The 23,797-nt window shown below is 45.4% G+C and overlaps 1 protein-coding gene across 3 annotated transcripts in view; it reads right to left on the reverse strand.

Moving 5' to 3' along the window:
* Nucleotides 1-13,182, reverse strand: part of atp9a (ATPase phospholipid transporting 9A) — a 211,068-nt gene extending 197,886 nt beyond the window's left edge. For all 3 annotated transcript variants that reach the window (XM_078555359.1, XM_078555358.1, XM_078555357.1), the window contains exon 1: nt 13,051-13,182. In XM_078555359.1, coding sequence (XP_078411485.1) covers nt 13,051-13,118 — 68 coding nt within the window. In that variant the 5' untranslated portion in view covers nt 13,119-13,182. The remainder of the gene's footprint in view (nt 1-13,050) is intronic.
* Nucleotides 13,183-23,797: the final 10,615 nt, after the last annotated feature.

Below are 23,797 nucleotides of genomic sequence, written 5' to 3' on the forward strand. Positions count from 1 at the left end.
TAGCTTATATTTCACTTCTCTTCTATTTTTCCTTAGTTCTGATGAAGAGTCATACGGACTCAAAATGTTAACTGTGTTCCTCTCCGCAGATGCTGTCAGACCTGCTGAGTTTCTCCAGGTATTTTTATTTTTGTTTTGGATTTCCAGCATCCGCAGTTTTTTTCTTTACCTCATTTACATTTGTTGTATATTAAAGGTGCTATATAAAATGTCAATGAACTAAATTCAAATTAATGAAAGTGAGTCCACAGTCATTAAATCATTAAAGACAGAGTTCTGACATAGGGGGCGGAATTGTCCCAGATTTGCATGAAGTGCAATGAGCGGGAGGTAAAAAAGATGTTTTACCCTCCAGCCGCAATGGCAGCTTTTCACGCCATATCATCCCAAACCTGCCAATAATTATATGCATTTCTGGGAAACAAGCTGTTTCGATGGCGGAGGGGCTTTCATTTGCCCGCCACACGTCACCTTGCCACTTCATCATGCCGGGCACCATATTTAAGGTGCAGCCACACGAACACTTCTCAGTGCTTCCAGCCCAGGAATGCTGCATAGATAATATGGTCCTGAAAGCCAAGAAAACTGCAGTCCTCCAGTTTAGTGACGCGTCCCTCAAGCGTCTTTTGGACGCCACGGAGGCCCGCTGTGATGACCTCCACCCCCACTCTGGTCACTGGAGGGGCAGCAACATCACCAATCCAGGCAGGGGCAGTCTGCGCCAACGCCCTGCAGAAGAGGACAGCCACCCAGTGCCAAAAGAGGATGAACGATCTCCTCGTTCTGCCAGGGTAAGTCACTCATCTCATCACTCTCAACTCACACACTCACAAACCCATCACACATCCACAGGGATCTCACTCACTGCCAGTTCAAGGGACATCACCATTCACTCTCACACACACACACCTTCATTGTCCTCATCCCATTCATAGGACCACTCACCTCCCACATATGCCAGCCATACTTATCATCTGGCCTGGTAGGCATCCCGCTGACACTCTCCCCGTTTATATCAATGCAGGACAAGCTGGCATACATCAAGAGGGAGAGGCCACAGGAGGAATGCCTGATATCAAGGTCCTCATCGACTTTGAAAACTGAGCCATCCATCCGGCCGGCGACAATCTGGACCATTCCTGTGCTGTAGCCGAGGTCGATGGTGCTCTACCAAGTGAGGATCCAGCAGCGCAACATCCATCAGACAACCATGCCGTGAGTGATGTGTCCTGTCTCACAGGCCATTGCTATGCACTAATCATCTCTCCTTGCTTTCGCTGGCACATCTGCCAAACAGCCGGCGGAGTCCATGAGCCAGGAGCTCCAATCAAGCCCCGAAGAAACCTCTGAAGAGGAATCTGAAGGCACCCTCATTGAAGACCCATCACAGCGCTCACCTGCTCTCTCCACCAGCGCAGAGACACACACCTCAGTGCGACCTACCTTTAGAGTAGCCTCGGGGTCATAACCTGATGAGCACATCGCACTCTGAGCCACAGCAGGCGGAGGCAGGGACTTCCCAGGTCTCCGGCACTCGGGAGAACGGCTGGAGGCCAGAAATCTGCTGAGTCTGAGTCAGATGACAAGCCTCTGGACTCAGTCATACCTCAGTTGCTGAAGCTGCAAAGGCAAGCTCGGGAACATCAGGAAGGGATGTCCGCTGCACTCCTCAGATTGTAAGGCAAGCCTTCAGGCTGAGGTGATAGCGCCTGCGTGCCAATGCACATAGGTCAACACTGATAGAATGGCGGCCACCATGGAGACCTTGGTCCAGGACATCGGTCTTACACTGCTGCGTGGGCTGAACTCCATTGCTGATGCCATAGTTGGCCTCCACAGTATGTACGCAAGAGGGGTACGGGGCAGCTCAATCACACTCCAGCTATCCCTTATGCTCAAGGAGTCAGCTAGGGGCCCTTGGGCACCCCATAGGGAGGAGGATCAGCAGGTGCACACCCCAGGGCAATCCACCCAGGTGACTGCAGGGAGTGTCTGGCCCATCTGAATCCCCTCTTCCTGTGACCCCAGCAGCTCCAGATCCACATGCCCAGACAGTGCCACTGCCACACAGCAGGATCCCGAAAGCAGGCTGGGGCTCTCCAGGTCTCGGCCCTCACTCACTGGACACATTAATGATGCCTGCACCTCGATGGTGCTGTCATTGCTGCCAGAATGTCGTAGGCGGGCATCACAAAGTTCCATCATTCTCTCTGTGTGCTCTCAGCACCTTTAAGATGAGGCTGGCCCCCATCTCATCAATATCTGTGACCAGTGATGCTGTGATCCCGAAGGAGTCAGGTGCTGAAGGCTGACAAAGGGTCAGGTGCATTTAAAGTTTCACGGCTGTGTCTCCATGATATGACCTTGATCACAGAGCACAAGTGAGCTGCCCTCAGCCAGACAGGAGTCGGACATTCACAGAGGCTATGTGAAGATCTGTGGAGTGTCCTCACTGCATGTCGTCATCATCCTCCTGGAATGGAGCAAATATTAAGGCCTCTGCTGCGTCTCTATGACAGGAGCCTTATCACAGAGGATATGTGTGCTGCCAATAGCCAGACTGGAGTCAAACGTTCACAGGTGTAATGTGAGCACCTTTGGTGTCTCCTCACTGAATGTCGTCATCAACCGCCACAAATCTAGCAGTTATGAGGCTTCCTGAGCGCCCATCTCGTCTGGCCTGTGCAATGGCCTCATCACCATCATCGTTACCTTCAAGGACCTCCTCACCCTCATCCTCATCAACGTATTCCTCATTAGAGGGCACTCCCAGCTCCTCCATCTCCTCCTCAGCCAGCTCTTCCCCCCATTGCAGCGCCAGGTTGTAAAGGGCACAGCAGGTGACGATGATGCATGACACCCTCTGTGGACTATATTGCAGGGCTCCACCAGGCCGGTCCAGGTGCCTCATTTTCAACATCCTGATGGTCTGATCCACCAAGTTGAGAGTTGCAGCATGAGCCTCATTATACCTTCGCTCTGCTGCAGTCTGAGGCCGCCGCACAGGTGTCATCAGCCAGGGTCTCTGCGGGTAGCCCTTGTCCCTGAGGAGCCATCCCTGAAGCTTCTGTGGGCCCTGGAAGACCTCAGCGATCTGTGACCAACCGAGAATGTGGGATTCGTGGACACTCCCTGGAAACTGTGCACAGACCCAGTTGACTGCTTGTTGCCATGGAGATCTGAGCGCCACGTGAGTGCAGTCGATGGTACCCTGCACCTGTGGGAAACCTGAGATCTAGACAAATCCCAATGCAATTGCATCCCGGGTGAAATGCACAAAGTTGTGTGCCTTCGTAAAGACAGCATCTGTGACCTCATGGATGTATTTGTGGGTGGAGGCTTGTGACATCCCACAGAGGTCACCTGTGGAGCCCCGAAAGGAGGCATGGCATAAAAAATGAGTGCTGTGGTCACTTTCATGGCCACAGGCAGTGGATGCCCTCCATGTCCCCATGGCACCAAATCCTGTAGAGCTGGCGGATGTGACCAACCAGTTCCCTGGGCATGCGACACTGGTTCTCAGTCATCTGTAGGAGTGGAAGGCGGAGTCTATAGACCCTGGGTCTAGCTGTGGCTCTTCAGCAGTGTGTGCGGGAGCCCCAGCCACCCCTTCTTCCTGAGAGTTCTGTTCCCCCCTCAGCCCAGCCAGGCACCTCCATTGCTCTCATCCCCTTGATCTCTGCTCTCTGTACGCCATGAGACATATAGTTAGGTCACCAGGCTCTGCGCTCCTGATGTACTCCTTCTGCAGGATGAAAGAGAGAGACACGTGTGTTAGCTTGGGTATTCTCTTGGTTAAGTCTGAAGGCCCCTTAACGCATCTTGGAGAGTGCTAGCCACCACTTGGATGGCCAGAGTTTAGTGCGCTGCATGGCTGCCCGACACCCCACACTCTGCCCCACTCAACCTGACCAACTGGTGGCAGCTTTGCCCACTGGACTGCATGCTGTGCTCTCAGCTCAGGCATTCTCCTAACCCGCACTGCAAGGCTGCACTGTTAGCTTGAACCATAGGGAGACTGGTCCACACCAGGATGATGACATTGCAAGGGGCTATGAGCGCCTCCACCAGTGACTGCTCCACAGCAGCTTTAGCAAGGAGATTGTGCAATGTGCCCAGTTGTCCAGCTGTTCTGCAGTCCACTAAGACGCTCATTAGTTTGCAGTGTGCCCCCGAGGGGTGAAAAGTTCAGGCACATTTGGTGGCACTTTCATGCCTCTGCGTTGCTTGAGTGGGCAGATAAGCTAGAGACCCGACTCCAAGCTTGTCAATGTGACTGCGTCTGAACTGTCTCAGCTGCGGAGGAATGGTCATTTCATGCAAGGTTTCCCTGATGCGTGGTCACTCCCTACCCCGCACTATCATCAACCGCAGTGCAGCCTTTGCCCATCCCACCAAGTCACCTCAATCGCAGTGCACCCCTTGCACCCACCCCTGCCGCACAACTCACCTCAACCACAGGGCAGCCCTTGCCCTGGCACCGCATTGTCAGTCAGCCGGGAAAAAGCGACTTGCCTGTGCCCTTGCCTGAATGCGCAGCACCTCAACCTTGAAGTGCAACAGGTGATCCTGGCAAGCGCTGGGCAATGTTAATTGGCACTCATCTTCGAGTTCCCATCCAAGTGCAGCCCGCCAAGGGCACACCTTATCTATGCTATTATGAAACACCTTGGCATGCAATCACGGTGACATGTTCGGATGATTTAGCGTGGAGGGTTGACTCCAGCGGGCTTATAATGATATGCAGGTGTATCTTATGATCATAAGACCATAAGACATAGGAGCAGAAATTAGGCCATTCGGCCCTTTGAGTCTGCTCCGCCATTCAATCATGGCTGATAAGTTTCTCAACCCCATTCACCCGCCTTCTCCCCTTACCAATCAAGAACCTATCTATCTCGGTCTTAAATACACTCAATGAACTGGCCTCCACAGCCTTCTGTGGCAATGAATTCCATAGATTCACTACTCTCTGGCTAAAGAAGTTTCTCCTCATCTCTGTTCTAAAAGGTCTTCCCTTTACTCTGAGGCTGTGCCCTCGGGTCCTAGTCTCTCCTACTAATAGAAACATCTTCCCCACGTCCACTCTATCCAGGCCTTTCAGTATTCTGTAAGTTTCAATCAGATCCCCCCCTCATCCTCCTAAACTCTATCGAGTATAGACCCAGAGTCCTCAAACGTTCCTCATATGTTAAGCCTTTCATTCCTGGGATCATTCTCATGAACCTCCTCTGGACCCTCTCCAGGGCCTTCACATCCTTCCTGAGATACGAGGCCCAAAATTGCTCACAATATTCTAAATGTGGTCTGACCAGAGCCTTATAAAGCCTCAGCAGCACATTCCTGCTTTTATATTCTAGTCCTCTCGAAATAAATGCCAACATTGCATTTGCCTTCCTAACTACCGCGTCAACTTGCAAGTTAACCTTAAGAGAATCCTGGACTAGGACTCCCAAGTCCCTTTGCACTCCAGATTTCTGAATTCTCTCCTCATTTAGAAAATAGTCTATGCCTCTATTCTTCCTACCAAAGTGCATGACCTCACACTTCCCCACGTTGTGTTCCATCTGCCACTTCTTTGCCCATTCTCCTAACCTGTCTAAATCCTTCTGCAGCCTCCCCGCCTCCTCAATACTACCTGTCCCTCCACCTATCTTTGTATCATCTGTAAACTTAGCCAGGATGTCCTCAGTTCCTTCATCTAGATCATTAATGTATAAAGTGAAAAGTTGTGGTCCCAACACAGACCCCTGCGGAACTCCACTAGTCACCGGCCGCCATTCTGAGAAGGACCCCCTTATCCCCACTCTCTGGTTCCTGCCAGACAGCCAATCTTCTATCCATGCTAGTACCTTGCCTCTAACACCATGGGCTCTTATCTTACTGAGCAGCCTCCTGTGTGGCACCTTGTCAAAGGCCTTCTGGAAGTCCAAGTAGATAACATCCATTGGCTCTCCTTTGTCTGACCTGCTCATTATCTCCTCAAAGAATTATAACAGGCATAATTGTCACGATGAGGTTCCTGAAGTCTGATGGTGGGAAACGTGGCACACCATTGACGGGCAGAGCGGACGATTGAAAACTGGTTTCACAACATCTTGAAACTGATTTTTGGCCTTCTCGCCATATTGTCCACTCACGCCGCTAAACATGCCCGATGCCAGCAGGCATGAAAACTTCTGCCCAGGGTCTACACTTGAAGATTTAAACTATATCTTCTGTTTATGGATTCTAGTAGACCTGGATTTCAACATTTTCTGTTTTTATTTCAGATGTTATATGGTGTGTTCTTTTCAGTGGAACAGGAAGCAATTTCAGGAATTGAATAAACAAAATAAGTGAAAATTCCTCTTCATTCAAATTTATTTACTTCAAGCTATCATAACTGACTTACAATGCTGGGTCTCTTAATCACTTTTTTCTCATACCCGTTATATTAATGGAACTTGTGTACTGTCATTCTGTAAAACATTTGCAATCTTAGGTTGCCTGAATCTCAGCCATGTAATTCTGCACTGAAATTATTTGGAAGTCTCACTTTTCCCATTCAGTGTAACAGTACCAAAACTTTAAGTTGCAAGTTGCTAAAGCAATAGGATCCAGTACACTTGATCCTCAATGAAGATGTAAAATGAAAGTCCAACTTGGAAAGGTTCCAGAAAAGGCCTAAATCCATCGCTAGCAACTATGAAAAATGATGCACTGAACTGCTGATGTCCCCTTCAATGCTACTGAGAATTCCAAGTCTCTAAGCTAGGCTTTCACACCCAAGAAAGTCCTTATGACTAATCGCTAAAAAGCAATTTCATATCACACCAAATCACCACCCACTATAAAACAAATACTGTATGTACCTTCTCATTTACTTAATGGAGCTATGTCATCTAGAATTGTTCTTTTGCAATATAACAAACAAAAATGGTATTGCCAACTCCAATACCATTAATTAAAATTAAGCCGCAATTACACTTAAAATCTGCCCATTGTTGGTGCACAATACAGTCTAATATACAAACCTTACAATCTCTCTAACATGGAAACATCATAAACAGATGCTGTGGTACAAGAAATGAAGCAAGAAATATGATTAAAATAACGTAGACCAAAGTTCTGAACTAGATAGATCCTATATTTAAACATTCGTAAATCACACTATCATCTTTTGTTTACCTTTTTCTCATCTACACAAATAAATATAAAGACACAAAGAAAAAAGGCAGAAACTAGAGTCCTATCTTGTCTATTTCATATTGATAGTTAAGCCTTTGACTTTTTTTTCCTCAGTTTTTGTTGCTAATTTCCTTTTCAACTGTTTATTTACTTGTAGTTTCCGTATTTTCCACATTCATTTTTGTATGCTCACAAGTTTTCTTCTCAGCCCACTTCCCCTCTTAAGAATAGGTTTTTTTCATTCATTCATGGGATGTGGGCATTGCTGGCTGGGCCATCATTTATTACCCATCCCTATTTGCCCTTGAGAAGCTGGTGGTGAGCTGCCTTCTTAAACCACTCCAGCCTCTGTGGTGTAGGAACACTCACAGTGCTGTTTGGAATGGAGTTCCAGGATTTTGACCCAGGGGCAGTGAAGGAACAGTGATATATTTCCAGGTCTGGATGCTGAATGGCTTGGAGGGAAATTTGCAGGTGGTAGTGTTCCCATGTGTATGTTGCCCTAGTCCTTCTAGATGGTAGCAGTCATGGGTTTGGAAGGTGCTGTCTAAGAAGCCTTGGTGAGTTCCTGCAGTGATGGTACACACTGCTGCTACTGTGCTTTAGTGGTGAAGGGAGTTAATGTTTGTGGATGGGGTGCCAATCAAGCAGGTTGTTTTGTCCTGGGAGGTGTCAAGCTTCTTGAGTGTTATTGGAGCTACACTCATCCAGGCAAGTGGGGAGTATTCCATCACACTCTTGACTTGTGCCTTGTAAATGGTAGACAGGCTTTAAGGAGTCAGGAGTGGAGTTACTCACTGCAGGATTCCTAGCCTCTGACCTGCTCTTGTAGCTACAGTGTTTCTATGGCTATTCCAGTTCAGTATCTGGTTGATGGTAACCCCCCAGGATGTTGATAGTGGGGATTTCAGCAATAATAATGCCATTGAATGACACGGGGTGATGGTCAGATTCTCTCTTGTTGGAGATGGTCATTGCCTGGCACTTGTGTGGCATATATGTTTCTTGCCACTTGTCAGCCCAAGCTTGGATATTGTCCAGGTCTTGCAGCATTTGGGCATGGACTGCATCAGTATCTGAGGAATCGTGAATGTGAAATGTTCAGAACCAATCAGCAGCGAACATCCCCAATTCTGACCTTATGATGGAGAGAAGGTCACTGATGAAGCAGCTGAGGATTGTTAGGCCTAAGACACTACCCTGAGGAACTCTTGCAGTGCTGTCCTGGAACTGAGATAATTGACCTTCAACAATCAGAACCATCTTCCTTTGTGCTAGGTATGACTCCAACCAGTGGAGAGTTTTCCCTCTGATTTCCATTAACTCTAGTTTTGCTATGGCTCCTTGATGCCACACTTAAATGCTTCCTTGATGTCAAGGGCAGTCAGTCTCATCTCATCTCTGGAGTTCAGCTCTTTTGTCCATGTTTGAACCAAGGCTATAATGAGGTCAGGAGCTGAGTGGCCCTGGCTGAACCCAAACTAAGCATCAGTGAGCAGGTTATTACTAAGCAAGTACCACTTGTTAGCACTGTTGATGACACCTTCCATCACTTTACTGATAATGGAGAGTACACTGATGGGGTGGTAATTGGCCAGATTGGATTTATCCTGCTTTTTGTGTACAGGACATATTTGGGCAATTTTCCACATAGGTAGATGCCAGTGTTGTAGTTGTACTGGAACAGCTTGGCTAGGGGCGCAGCAAGTACTGGAGCACAAGTCTTCAGTGCAATTGCCGGAATATTGTCAAGGGCCATAGCCTTTGCAGTATCCACTGCCTTCAGCCGTATCTTGGTATCAGGTGGAGTGAATCAAATTGGCTGAAGACTGGCATCTGTGATGCTGGAGACCTCCAGGGGAGACTGAGATGGATCATCCACTCGGGACTTCTGGCTAAAGATTGTAGCGAATGCTTCAGGCTTATCTTTTGCACTGATGTGCTGAGCTCCTGCATCATTGAGGATGGGGATGTTTTGTGCAGCCTCCTCCTCCAGTGAGTTGTTTAATTGTCCACCACCTCACAACTAGATGTGGCAGGACTGCAGAGCTTAGATCTGATCCTATGGTTGTGGAATCACTTAGCTCTGTCTATCACTTGCTGTTTATGCTGTTTGTAATGCAAGTAGTCCTGTGCTGTAGCTTCACCAAGTTGACACCTCATTTTTAGGTATGCCTGGTGCTGCTCCTGGCATGCCCTCCTACACTCTTCATTGAACCAGGATTGATCATCTGGCTTGATGGTAATGGTAGAGTGCGGGACACGCCGGGCCATAAGGTTGATGCTGCTGCTGATGGCCAAAGCGCCTCATGGTTGCCAGAATCGAGTTGCTAGATCTATTCGAAATCTATCCCATTTATCTTGGTGGTAGTGCTACACGACACGATGGAGGGTATCCTCAGTGTGAAGACGAGACTTCATCTCCACAAGGACTGTGCAGTGGTCACTCCTACTGATACTATCATGGACAGATACATCTGCGGTTGGTGAGGATGACGTCAAGTATGTTTTCCCTCTGGTTGGTGAGCTGTTCCATGACTATGTCAGGCAGTTGCTTGACTAGTCTGTGAGACGGCTCTCCCAATTTTGACAGAACCCCCCAGATGTTAGTAAGGAGGACTCTGCAGTGTTGACAGGGCTGATTTTACCATTGTCGCTTGCAGTGCCTAGGTCGAAGCCAGGTTTCATTCCTTTGAGGCTTTTTAATAGTTTGATACAACTGAGTGGTTTGCTAGGCCATCTCAGAAGGCAATTAAGAGTCAACCAGGTAAGGATGGCAGATTTCCTTCCCTAAAGGTGCATTAGTGAACCAGATGGGTTTTTACAACACTTTCTTAGTCATCATTAGACTTTTAATTCCAGATTTTTATTGAATTCAAATGTCACCATCTGCCATGGTGGGATTCCAACCCAGGTCCCCAGGCCATTACTCTGGGTCTCTGAATTATTAGTACAAGGACATTGCCACTATGCCACCCCCTCTCCTAAGTACACATATTGTAATAAGAATCCAAAGTTATCATGGAAAACACACAGGATATCTTAGCTGCATATATTCTCCAAGAATCTCAGCACTGAAGACAGCTGACTTGAGTACTTAAAGCCCTGTGTATCAGGTAAGCTCAGGAATTTTTTCTCCATAGCAGTTATTTTTCACAGGAGTTCCTACAGTGATGCAAGCACCAAAACTCCATTCATAAGCAGAACTTGATCATAGAGAGTTAATTTTAACCAGACTACTTTTTTTTGCACTGAATAGAAATGATTTTGTATCTTAATGGAAATTTTCATCAGAGCTTAACTTTGTGATCTCCATACAAATGTAGAGCATTAGCAAATGCATGGACATTTATTCAACTGTAATAAGGGCATAAAGTGACAAGGGCTGAGCACAAATCATAATTTTTACTCCAAAGCAAGCCTTTGTCTGGAGACAAAAACTACAGACTATTTTTCCTACAAGAAGTAATTTACTCATTTGACTGCACTGCCAACTGCAAACTGCATTCATTCATATCCGAGTCTAAATGCTGCATTCATTTGAGTCTAAATTCACATATATTTACAATTATTTCCATCTCTAGTCCAAATTAGTTTTTATATTTTAGAATTATATTTTTCTGGCATGTTTATGATTTGTTGTCAGATGACTGCTACAAGCAGATTTCAAAACAAGGTTTTAAGATCGTGTCATGTTAGAATTTAAACTTCAACCCAAAGAGACTGGAATAAACCAATTAGAACTGAACCTGACACAGCAGAGTAGCGCTCTCTTAAAAGCTCTAGGCATCACTTATTTTCTGTTTTATAGGGAGCTGCTAATAACACTTGTCCAAAATACTCAATTTTTTTTACTGTGGCAATCAAGGTAATACCTCATAGCACAAAATGTCACTCTTTGGGCAGGATATTCTCACAGGCCATCAGGACTTGACGTTGAGATCAAATGGTGATCCCGGGCCTACACTTGCCAGCAGCCAAACCGACTGAGCTGTTTTCCTGGAGATCGCCTCCTAACTGGCCATCTCTGTGCTCATTGTCCAATTGAAGATGGCAGGTGCAGCTTCCAAATCTGGAGGACCAATAGAAGGCCATCCAGCACTGAAAGCTCAGCAAGCCCACTGTCATAGGTTGGAAAGCACGATGATACCTCAGGCCAGAAACGAGTGATGTAAGAAAGGCCAAAGGGGTGAGGGCCATCGGGCAGGATAGCTCCTACCCTCCACCCCCACCACAGTTATGGACACTGCCATGACTGAGGCCATTTACTGCATGGTATCTTCTCCATGGACTAAATTCTCTGGCTCCAATGACCCTCCAGCCTGCCACAAGCAAGGAGGCCACCTCCATTCAGCTGATCGTCTCCGCACTGTGCAGCCACTCCCGACACCACCCCCTCCCCCTCAAATCTTTTGCGCAGACTACCATCCTCACCACAGGGTTGGGAAAAATTCAGCCTTTTGCTTCTGGCTCTAAAGGGCAGGACACAGCTAAAAAAGCAAAAGTCACTAGTGCAAAAGGAAGCACTCTTGCAGTTGATACTGGTGAACATGTATCTCGCTACAAAAATGAAAGGGCGCTACAAGGCACGCTGTGAACAAATATGTTCCAACTCGTGGAAAACTGCAACCGCAGATTATTGATGCTTTGTGTGTCCAACTCGGCAGGATAGCTCCAAACACGATCAGAAAGCAAGTTCAATGGTCTGACAGGGTGTCACACAAGCCTACTGTTTTTAAATTGCAGTTTGAAGGGGTTTGCAGAGGGCTGCAGGTTTAAGCTGGTATTTATTCATCAGAACACGCTCTCGCCAGAGAAGGGTTGAACCCAGCAATTTTTTTTTGCGGGGTGAGAGAGCAGCAAACAGCTAAAGCGATGTTCGCGATTGTAGAAGCGAGTGGCACACACACTCCACCCTGAAACCAGGGTACATGACAGTACCATGAGATCATCATTGGGTCAACCCCTGGGCTTATCCAGTTCCCAAAGCACCACCCCACCCCACCCCCAAAAAAAAATATCTTTTAGCAAATCGGTTTCCCGTCCTGGAATATGATGTCGCTCTCTAAATATCAGAATTTCTGACTGTTGGTGAGGGGCAGTTTCATTTCATACAACATGTTGGCGTTATTATTGAAGGGTGCGCCGCACTCAATGGCGGTACACCAGGAAGAACCTGCCAGGAAATCCTTCCCTACCTTCACCACCACAAGCAAACTGAACCCAGACACAGGCAACGTCTACCGAAAATAAAATGTAAACGCCTCCAACTCGGTCAGCTTTCCTCTCACCACGTACACAAAGCCTAAATTCCAAGTGCACTTTACAAAAATTACACGCCAAAAAAAAAACCAATTTGTACACAAAAGAAATCTCTGCCGCTCGCCCTAAGAATTTGCCTCTCTGTGGTGTCTGACAGAGGCGACGCGCTTTCCCAGTCGCCAGCAGTCTTTCCCCATTACGAAATATTCCCCGGCTGAGTGCTACGCATCTTTTTTTTAATTATTATTATTTATCTCGTTATTATAAACAATCCCGATGACAGTCTCCCTCAGCTCTGCCCGCCTGTCTGAATGGATTGAGTTTACACACTGGGGAAGGGAGCGTGGAGCGAGAAGGTAACCCGGTCACTGCTGGGATGGTGCCGGCCTCCAGATCACAACATTGTTCCCCCCCAAATAATGCTAACCGAAAATACAACATCCATCGCCAGCTCAGCCTCTGCGTAAAAGCAGGGAGCTGACACCCTGTACCCACAAATCCCGAGTTGTATCACAGAATTTATTGTATATTGAAAAAAAAAACCCTTTAATCTAAAAATAACCCAGACAACTGCAGCGAACTCGCCGGGTTTCTATGCAGTTGTGGCTTGTCTCTTACCCGCTCCTCTGTTTGGAGTCGTGGATTTTCTTGTGGCGGACAGGCTGCAGAGGGATACTATCCGACATGTTTGCAGCACTGTCTGTCTTTGCCTATCTAGTGCTGGATGGTGTGGTCTGCTGTCTACCCGGCAGCCTCTCTCTCCTTTTCTCTCCCTCCCTCCCTCTCTCTCTCTTGTTTGTCAGCCTGTCAGGGTCAAACGTACAATGTGGATAACAGCCATGGCAACGACTGAAGGTAGCTTTATGGATTGAGTTTAGAAATTAAAAAAGGGGCAGTCACCCTACTGGGAGCATACTACAGACCCCCAAATAGTGAAAGGGAGATAGAAGAACAAATGTGTAGGCAAATTTCTGCTTGTAAGAACAAGTGGGCAATAATAGTAGGAGGCTTCAACTATCCTAATATCAACTGGGATTCAAACAGTATAAGGGGCACTGAGGGAGAAAAATTCATGCAATGTGTCCAGGAAAATATTTTCAACCAATTAGTGACAAACCCAACGAGAGGAGATGCAATTCTAGGCCTAGTCTTGGGGAACGAAGAAGGGCAAGTGGGTGAAGTGACAGTTGGCGACCATATCGGGGACAGTGATCACAATTCAGTTAGATTTAGCATTACCATGGAAAAGGACAGAGATAAGGCAAGAGTAAAAGTCTTGAACTGGGGGAAGGCAAATTTTTTGCAGAAATGAGAAGGGACTTGGCTGAGGTGGACTGGACAGCACTGCCGGAGGATAAAACAGTGGAAAACCAGTGGGAAGCACTAAAAAGCAAGAACCTAATTGTACAAAGTAGATATGTCCCCTACAAAAATAAGAGTGGTACTGCCAAACCTAGACCTCCCTGGTTTTCTAGAGGAATACAAGAGAAGATCAAACAGAAAAAGAAAGTATACAATAGGCACAAAGGCACTGCAGATAGCCTAGATGAATATAGGAAGTGCAGAGACGAAATAAAAAAGGAAATAAGGAAATCAAAGAGAGGGCATGGAAAAAGATTAGCAAATAAAGTTAAAGATAACCCAAAGACGTTTTACCAATACATTAATGCTAAAAGGTTAGTTAAGGAAAAAGTGGGACCTATCAGAAATGAAGATGGAAACTTGTGTGTAGATGCAGAGGCTGTGGGAAGGGTTTTGAATGAATATTTTGTCTCCATATTTACAAAGGAAAGGGAGGATGTAGATATAGTAGTCCAGGAGGAACACTGCGAGATATTGGATGGGATAGTCATAAAGAGCGAGGAAGTTCTCGAAGGATTGAAATCCTTGAAAGTTGATAAGTCACCAGGGCCAGATGGATTGTTTCCGAGGCTGCTGAAGGAAGTCAGGGAGGAGATAGCAGATGCTCTGAGGATGATTTTCCAATCTTCACTAGATACAGGGCAGGTACTGGAGGACTGGAGAAATGCAAACGTAGTTCCATTGTTTAAAAAGGGATCAAAGGAAATGCCAAATAATTATAGGCCAGCCTTACATCGGTGGTGAGCAAATTAGTAGAATCAATCCTGAGAGGTAGGATTAACTGTCATGTGGAAAGGCATGGACTAGTCAGGGATGGACAGCATGGATTTGTTAAAAGGTCTTGCCTCACAAATTTGATTGAATTATTTGAGGAAGTGACAAAAAGGGTTGATGAAGGTAGTGCAGTGGATGTTGTGTACATGGATTTTAGCAAGGCATTTGACAAGGTCCCACATGGCAGATTGGTCAGGAAAGTAAAAGCCCATGAGATTCAGGGTAATGTGGCAAACTGGATAAAAGGTTGGCTTCGTAACAGGAAACAAAGGGTAATGGTTGATGGATGCCCTTGCGAATGGAAAGTTGTCTCAAGTGGTGTTCCACAGGGCTCGGTGTTGGGACCCTTGCTGTTTGTGTTATATATTAACGATTTGGACGTGAACATGGGGGGCACGATGGGGAAATTTGCAGATGACACAAAGATTGGCTGAGTAGTGGATAGCCATAATCTCCAAAACGATATACATGGGTTGGTGGAGTGGGCGGTAAAGTGGCAGATGGATTTTAACATAGAGAAGTGTGAGGTCATACATTTAGGGAGGTCAAACAGTTACAGGGATTACAAAATAAATGGGAATATACTAAGAAGGGTAGATGAAGTGAGAGATCTTGGTGTACAAATACACAGGCCCCTGAAGGCAGAAGTTCAAGTAGACAAGGTTGTAAAGAAAGCATATGGAATGCTCTCCTTCATTGGCAGAGGTATAGATTATAAAAGTAAGGATATAATGTTGGAATTGTATAAAACACTGGTGAGGCCACAACTGGAGTATTGAGTGCAGTTCTGGTCATCACATTACAGGAAGGACATAATAGCTCTGGAGAGAGTGCGGAGGAGGTTTACAAGAATGTTGCCAAGGTTAGAAAAGTGTAGCTACGAGGAGAGATTGGATAGGTTGGGGTTATTCTCCTTAGAACAAAGAAGGCTAAGAAGTGACTTGATTGAGGTGTACAAAATTATGAGGGGAATAGATAGAGTGGACAGGATAAAATTGTTTTCCTTGAAGGAGAATTCTAGAACCAGGGGGACATAGATTCAAGATAAGTGGCAGAGGGTGTAGGGGGGACATGAGAAAGAACTTTTTTATGCAGAGGGTAGTGGGTGTCTGGAATTTGCTGCCCAAGTTGGTGGTAGAGGCAGAAACTCTAAACTCTTTTAAAAAGTACCTAGATCTGAACCTTAAGTGCTGTAAGCTGCAGGGGTATGGTCTGGGTGCAGGAAGGTGGGATTAGAAAGGGCACCTGGGTGTCGTCGGGCTGGCATGGACAAGATGGGCCGAATGGCTTCCTTCTGTGCTGTAACTTTTCTATGGTTCTATGGTAGCAATGGGCAATTACACAGGCCCATCACGCCTCGCTACAAAGTAGCAATAGTTACTTTTGCTTGAAAATTTCCCCCATTTTCTGCCTTCCGTCACTGTTTTCTGGGATGTGATTTTATTGATACTCAAAGAGTGTTGCAGTCTATTCTACGGTTAAATCCATTCAGTCCTTATCCAAGGTCGACATGCACCTTCTGGCAATTGTTTTTGGATTGTTATCAGCAGGACTGATTTTATTCCCTCCCCCTGCTGAAGAAATAAAGCACCCACACCACTGCCCAAGGTCTATTGCTTGAAAGCAGACTGATTTAGGAGTGTACTGCCCTGTAAAGCTTGGTACCAAAACAGACAAGGAATTCACATACTTCAGGGTTATCTAAACTGACAATTTCATGCACTATTTCATTGTCAGCTGCTCCTCAAGTAGAGGATGACATCTATTCAGGGTCACAAGTTTCTGCCATGAGTCTTCATGTGAGTGAACAGGCCGAATCTCGACCCACAGATCTTTGGGCATATGGGACAAGACATGTGGTAGTAGGATCTGGAGTTCGGATTTGCTTCCTTCCCTCCTCTGCAACCACTCAGCCTCAACATTAAGTTGTTTGGACTCAAGGCATGATGCAGCTTGATTGGCAAGTTGTTGCCATTTGAATGATTGTTAGCAATCTGCTCCCAGTCATTAACGTCAATGCTTCCATGCTTCAAGGAGAACTTCAGAGTGTCTTTGAAGTGTTTTCTCTGACCTCCCCGGAACGCTGGCCAGGCATCAGGACACAGTGCCTGGTTCGTTGTCGTTGATTTTTCAGGTATTTTGTCTGAATGCTTGTGGAGCTGGCTTCAAGAAGGTCACTAATGTTTGTTCAACGGTTCTCCCATTGAATTTGGAGGACGCGGCGGAGGCATTGCTGATGGAATTTCCCTAACACTACCAAATATTGAATTGTCCAAGGTGAAGTATTTCAAATGAAATATTAGACTGAGGTCTTGTTGGGCTATGCAGGAGATGTACCTCACACAAAAAAAACACCAGACAAAATGTTTGAGCTTGCTCTGCACAATTCACTGTTAGGTTTGCTAACATACCATCAGGGACCACACTTTAAAAAGTAATTCATTTTCTGTGAAACTTTGAGAAGTTCTGAGGAAGCTATAATCAATTAGTTATTTTAAAAATAAACATTACTTCACATTTTGAATAAGTTTACAATCTATGACACTATGACACTCGTTGATCATAAATGTTACCTAACATTTCATGAGCATTAGCAGTTCTAAGAAAAACAACACAATAAAAACATGGTTCCAACTCAATTGCTGCTCAGCTTTTGAAAGCACACATATGAAAACATCACAAGGAATGCATTGTTTAAAGTGCACTTTTATCAATGTACGTTCAGGATTTAAAACAATAAACTCTAATGGTACATTTGGAAGCAAAGGACATAGTATGTTCTCGTGAGAAGACAAGTGATTTCTTTATTTATGAAAGGAAATAAACAATATCAATGAATCTCCTTAGAATCAGCTTGGTGCAATTGGAAGCACTCTTGCTCTTAAATCAGAAAGTTGCTGTTTTAAGGCCCACTGCAGATGAAGTACACACCCTAGGTTGATACTACCAACCCTGGATGTTCATAAAAAGTATTTATATAAATTCAAGTTCTTCCTTATGGCACAGCTTGCATAAACACCATTAGAACATAAGAACATAACTATGAGCAGGAGTAGGCAATTCAGCCCCTCGAGCCTGCCTCGCCATTCAATACAATCATGGCTGATCTCATTTCAGCCTCAACTCCAATTTCCCGCCCTCTCCCCATAACCTTTCAACCCATAGGTTGAATGGTAGGTATACTACTAATCAAAGCAAAGTAAGGAAACTTAAATTTGATCTACAGTTGGCTCCAAACTCAAGGATAAGGAGGACACGAAAACAACCAGAATTCCCACTTGTGAGGAATAGCTACTGACAATTGTTGGGAGTATGCCTGATTCAGATAATTTCTATTTGTGACTGTAATTTCCCCATCGTAACACCGCCCCACTACCCTCCTGCCACTTTGGTTGAGCACTCTACTTTTAATCATTTGCTTGAGGAACAGAAATGCTACAGTTGCCGGCTTTACTGAAGTGTATTCTAACAGAGAGAAAACGAAGAGAAGAGTAGAAGATGCTAAGTTTCTAATGTTGTATTTTAATCGAGGACTGTTGAATTAAAGAATATTGTTACATTGTAACTAAGACATATTGACAAGTTTTCAAGCTAAGGGTATAATGTGTTCAGTGCTAAAAGATTGATTGCTTTACTGAAAAATAATGTCCGGGGCGGAATTTTCCATGCTTGCTGGCATTGGGCGTCATGGTGGGCATGAGCGGACAATATGGCGGGGAGGCCAAAAATCAGTTTCACAACGTCATGAAACCAGTTTGCAATCATCTGCTCCACCTGTCAATGGTGGGCCACTTTCCCACCGGCACACGTTGGTGGGAATTTTTTTTATTGTAATACATCTGCATATCATTATAAGCTCAGCTCACAGCTCGCCAGAATCACCCTCCCACGCCGGATCATCCAGGCTCGATGTGTTTCACAACTGAACATAAGCAATGCACACCTGGAGAGCTGCACTTCACTCAGGACTTTGAGGCTTGTTTGCCTACCTTTCTTCAGCAGCACTCGCGCTCGTCAGTGCTAGGCTTCACAGACAGCACCACACCACTTTTGCGGGGGGCTCAACGGCAGTTCTCTATTAATGAGACCAGCTGCAGGGCTCTGGCCTGCTTGGGGAAGGGGGAGAAGTGGCCTCAGGCAAGTGAAGAAGCTGCAGGGCTAGAGCATTACTGGGGAAGGGGGGTATCCCAGGATGTGTGTGGGGACACATGTTGGTCTCAAGGGGGTGAGGGCTGAGGAGGAAGTCTCCAGAGGAGATGAGTCCAGAGGGGGATGTGAGTGAGTGAATGTGATGTCCCCTGAGCTGGCAGTGACTGAGATTTTTTTAAAAATTCATTCATGGGATGTGGGCATCACTGGCTATGCCAGCATTTATTGCCTATCCCTAATTGCCCTCTTGTTTATAAAGGCCAACCACATTCCTGTGGGTCTGGTCTGGGGTCACATGTAGGCCAGACCAGGTAAGGACAGCAGATTTCCTTCCCTAAAGGACATTAGTGAACCAGATGGCTTTTTGCAACAATTGACAATGGTTTCATGGTCATCATTAGATTTTTATTGAATTCAAATTCCACCATCTGCCATGGTGGGATTCAAACCCAGGTCCCCAGAGCATTACCCTGGGTATCTGGATTATTATCCCAGCAACAATACCACTATGCCATCACCTCCCCTGAGATGCCAGTGAATATGTGATGGGCTTGTGAGTGTGAGAGTTTAGAGTGATGAGATGGTTGCTTTACTCTGGCGACACAGATGAGGTCATTCATCCTCTTTCTGCACCGGGTGTCGAACGTTGGTTGGCACTGACCACCTCTGCCACCGCCGCATACATCAGAGTGGTGACACTGATGAGCCTCCTGCAGCTAGTGTGGGGGTAGAAGACATCGTGGCAGTCTCCAGAAGGCTTCCCAGGAATGCGTCACTGAATCAGGGGATAGTAGCCTTCTTGCCTTTCTGGGTCATGTATACTGTGCAGCAGTCCTGGGCTGGAAGCACTGATAAGTGTACGCATGGCTGCACTTTAAAAATGGTGCCCAGTGTGAGGAAGTGGTGAGGTGACAGTGTGATGGGAGAATCAGAGGCCGCCCTCCAGCGAAACGGCATGTTTCCCAGGAATGCATGATTAATGAGGCAGGATTGGGACAATAAGGCATGAAAACCTGCCATTGTGGCCAGCAGGTTAAACGTCCTTTTTTCCACTTACCACACTTAGTGCCAATCTGGGATGATTCCGCCCATAACTTTTTAAAGTGTATTTGTTTCCACATTGGTTAGTCAAATCCATTCATAAAGAAATGCATTTCTCTACAATGCCTTCAATCACCTATTTGAACAATATGGGCAGGATTTTCAGGTCATCGGGCGGGCACGGTGGGCGGGCGGGCCTGGGAGTGACCGGGAAATCGGCCCCCCCAACCGCGATTTCATGCTGGCTGGCCAATTAATAGCTAGCCAGTGTGAAAGGCGCGCTGAGAAGCTCAGCGCTGCCGGGGTGGAGGCGGGAGAAGGGCAAGCGCAAAAGTCTACGCATGCGCGGGGGAGCACGCACTGAAAGCTCCCTGAACAACTGTAAAATCAAAAATAAATATTTTTAAAATCTGAAAAAAATGTCCTGACATTGGATTCAATCTCAATAACATGAACAGAATAAAAATTCTGCCCAAAAATCTATATTTATTTTTTATTTAATTGTGGAAACTTCATCCCACCATTGATGAGGTTTGCTAAAAAATCAAAAGGATGCCTAGCCGATTCACCCACCTGCCAACCATAAGGTTGGACGGGCAGCGAAAAATATGTTTGAATTAATTGATTAAGGACCTTAATAGGCCTCTTAAATGTCGGCAGGTGTGCTGCCAACTCTTGCGTGTGCCCGCTGACCGAAACATCACGTGAGTGCGCAATGAAGTCGGGACACTATCATCGCGCACTATTTTACGCCCAATTGGGTCGGGCACATGGCCACCCGTGGGACATAAAATCCTGCCCAATGTTTTTTGATCCAAACTTGCATATAACTTGTGTTACAGCTCATCCTTTGGGAAAGCAAGAACTGTATCCACGCAGATTGGACAAGTGGATGAGGAGAAGAATTGTGATTCTATGCAGAGTTTCGCCGACAGTGCCTTTCACCGTTTTTATTCAGAGATTCTCTTTTCACTGCTTACACTGTGAGCGTTGTTGTTGAACAGAACTGCAGCAGACCTTTCCAGCATAAGCACTGAATCTAGGTCTTCTACGAATCTGTTGACTTTAATTTCTCATAGTTTTAATTATTGTCCTTGCAATTAATATTGAGGACTTAATTTTTCTATCAGATCTATTGCCATTGGGCAGAACCCTAAAATGCCTAATGCTTTTAGGTCCATGAAATGACATTCTTGAGATTTAGTTGTTCAAACAAAATCTATAAAATTCAGGCTGGTTTGAATCAAAGCCCTCTTTGTCCAGATTACATAGCACTAAGCAAACATAATGTAGTTAAAGAGCAATGATGAGGAAAAAAAAGAGTTTACATTCACATAGCACCTTAACACATCCTCTGGGCGGCCCAAAGTATTCCATTATTAGTGAATTTTTACTGAAGTGTAGCTATTTTTTACATAGGCAAATACAAAAGTTCATTTTAGCAATAATAGTTTGATAATGTTGTTATGATCCCCAGCTGAAGTTACCCCTGGACAAGCCTGATCCCAGGGTGGAACCCAGCTTGATCCTATTTTTTATTTGTTTAGACACGTGGAGAGGGGCTACTGAACAGAGTCAGCTAATAGCAAAAGCATAAAACGTTTATTAAACAAGAAAAGATGAACTATATTACATTACTCCTTCATCCACAACTGAACATTTACAGATATTTACAGAGTTGTAAGGATAACACAAGTTACAAAAGCTATTTTATACCCTAATGCCCACAGTAAGTACGCCGTCCATGTAAACCAACAGGCAACCGGTGGTCAGACACACCACACTCTGAAACCAAGTGACAGATACCACCTCAGACAGATGCTATAGATCCCTCCTTAACACACCCCAGACGCTTGTCAGACTGTGAGCCAACCAATCTGACTGAGCACAGTCTTTCACTTGAGGGTTTTCAATCTCCACTTTCCAAGAACTCGCCTTGGAATCTTCTCCCAAACTGATGCTTTCTCTCAGATGCCTTCCTCAAGGGTTCAACGCAGGGTTTTGAACTCTTTTTCCAATGTTCATCTCCCCTGGGTCACCACATGCATTCAATCTTTCCTCCACGCTCTCTCTCTCACTGACTCAGCTGTCAACAGTATACCATTGCTTTATATGCCCATAGCAAAGAATAACAGACCTTCAGTTGTCTCTTTGGGCCTTATGGCTTCTCACAAGCCTCTATCTCTTTAAGCTTGAAGCTTAGAGCCTGTCTCTGCCCCGCACTCTTAGCTTCACTTAACAGGACCTTTTCCAGACTCCTGTCCTTCCTTTGACTAGGAGGTCTACTTGGGACTTTCTCCTGTTCCACTCCCCTGGATTCTTTGGGGACATTCTTCTTTAGCTTGGGACTTGCTATTTATCCCTTTTGCTCCTGTCTCTCTCTGGCAGCTACTTTCAACCAACTTTAGCTTCAGACCAGCTACCTTTCCCTTCTAGGCTGCTTCTGCTTGGCAGCTGTATTCAAAACCAACAGAAGTCAAACAACTTCCAAATCAAATTGTGGTTTCTAGTTTCTTCTGTGTATGTCTGTGAGAGGGACCTGCCCATCTGGACCCCTGTTGCTAGGCAACAGCCCATTTTTTCTACCCTTGTGTTTGCTTAACTTCTCTTACAGCTGTAAACTCTCAAGCACCTTTTAAAGCTAAACTAAAACTCAATTTGACCTTTTCTTAACACAGAGATATAGATATACAAATCAAACTTTAACATTAAAGCTGGAAATTTATGATTTACCTCTCAAATAATAATTATTGAAAACTTTAGCACCTCAGTACATTTGAGTGGATGATAATCTATTTTCACCAATACCCTTACTTCTAAACAACTCCTCCCAGTTAAAGCCCTGAATCCATTCCATATAATCTCTACATCCTCATAAATCTAGGGTCTTTCTTGTGTTTGCTGATTTTGTGCTTTTCACTGATCTTAGCCAGGGCAGTGCTATTATTATTGACCTCATTGTCATTTATTTGAAACTAGGGAGAAGGGAGATTTAGGAAGAGGGCTGATTTCCCCCCACCAAGTTCATAGTCCTGATCACTGTACAGCTTGTACTGGGAGTGAATGTATTGGTGCCAGGATTAGTTTTGGCAATAATGCCTTCAAAGTCAAATAAGCTGCCAGCATTCAGACATGAACAATGGCTACTATGGTGAGGTACTGGAGGGTGAGTAGCACCTGTGAACTATATATCAGATAAAGGCTCGACATACTAGAGAGTCCATAAATAAAACATTGATCTTCATACACCAAGTCTTCTGTTTTCCATCACCAGATATAATTGACTATACAACTTTCACTAAGTTATTTTAAATATGGTACATTCAAAACAGTTAAAAATTAAGGTATAATACCCAATCCTTTTTATTTCCACTTTTGGAGCTGCTGGAGCCTACATTTGTAATTGGCCAAAATGGGGGTGAAATCATCTCACAGTCTGAGACTGTGCCTGTCCACTTAGGTGATCTCATCAAGTTGGTGCCTATGCATGCATAACAGAAAATAAGAAAATGAACAGCACTACCTATGCTCATTGGTAGCTTTTCTAACACATGGGCAGTAAATCAGACATCATTGGCATCAGTTAAAGGCAACCACTACCTTTCAAAGGGGAGGTACACTCTGTTTGCAATTAGCTTGCTTCTGAACACCACTAAAATGGCAAGCAGAGGGGGTACTGGAAAGGCTCCTTGCTTTTCTGATGCAACTTTGGAAGTGCTGGCTGAAGAGGTCAGCAAGTGGAGGAACCTTACCTTCCCACCCAGGGCAAGAAAGTAACTCAGCCAGCTTCATGAAAACAGTCGATAGAAATGGCAGAGTACATTAGTGCCAGAAGCTTTGCTCCAGGGACCTGGCTACAACACAGAAAAAGTTCAGTGACCTGACAAGGAGCTAACTCAACTCCGATCTCTTACCACTCCCTGTTTAGCATTGCATTACCTGTAGTCTCAACAATCAAAAGCCTTCCACTTTCCAGCACTCCTCTATAAATCACTGCATCACAGTGCTGTTGCTGCTACTGATACTCCATCTGCTATCC

The sequence above is a fragment of the Cetorhinus maximus genome, chromosome 13 (genome assembly GCF_964194155.1).
Source record: "Cetorhinus maximus chromosome 13, sCetMax3.hap1.1, whole genome shotgun sequence".
Lineage (NCBI taxonomy): Eukaryota > Metazoa > Chordata > Chondrichthyes > Lamniformes > Cetorhinidae > Cetorhinus > Cetorhinus maximus.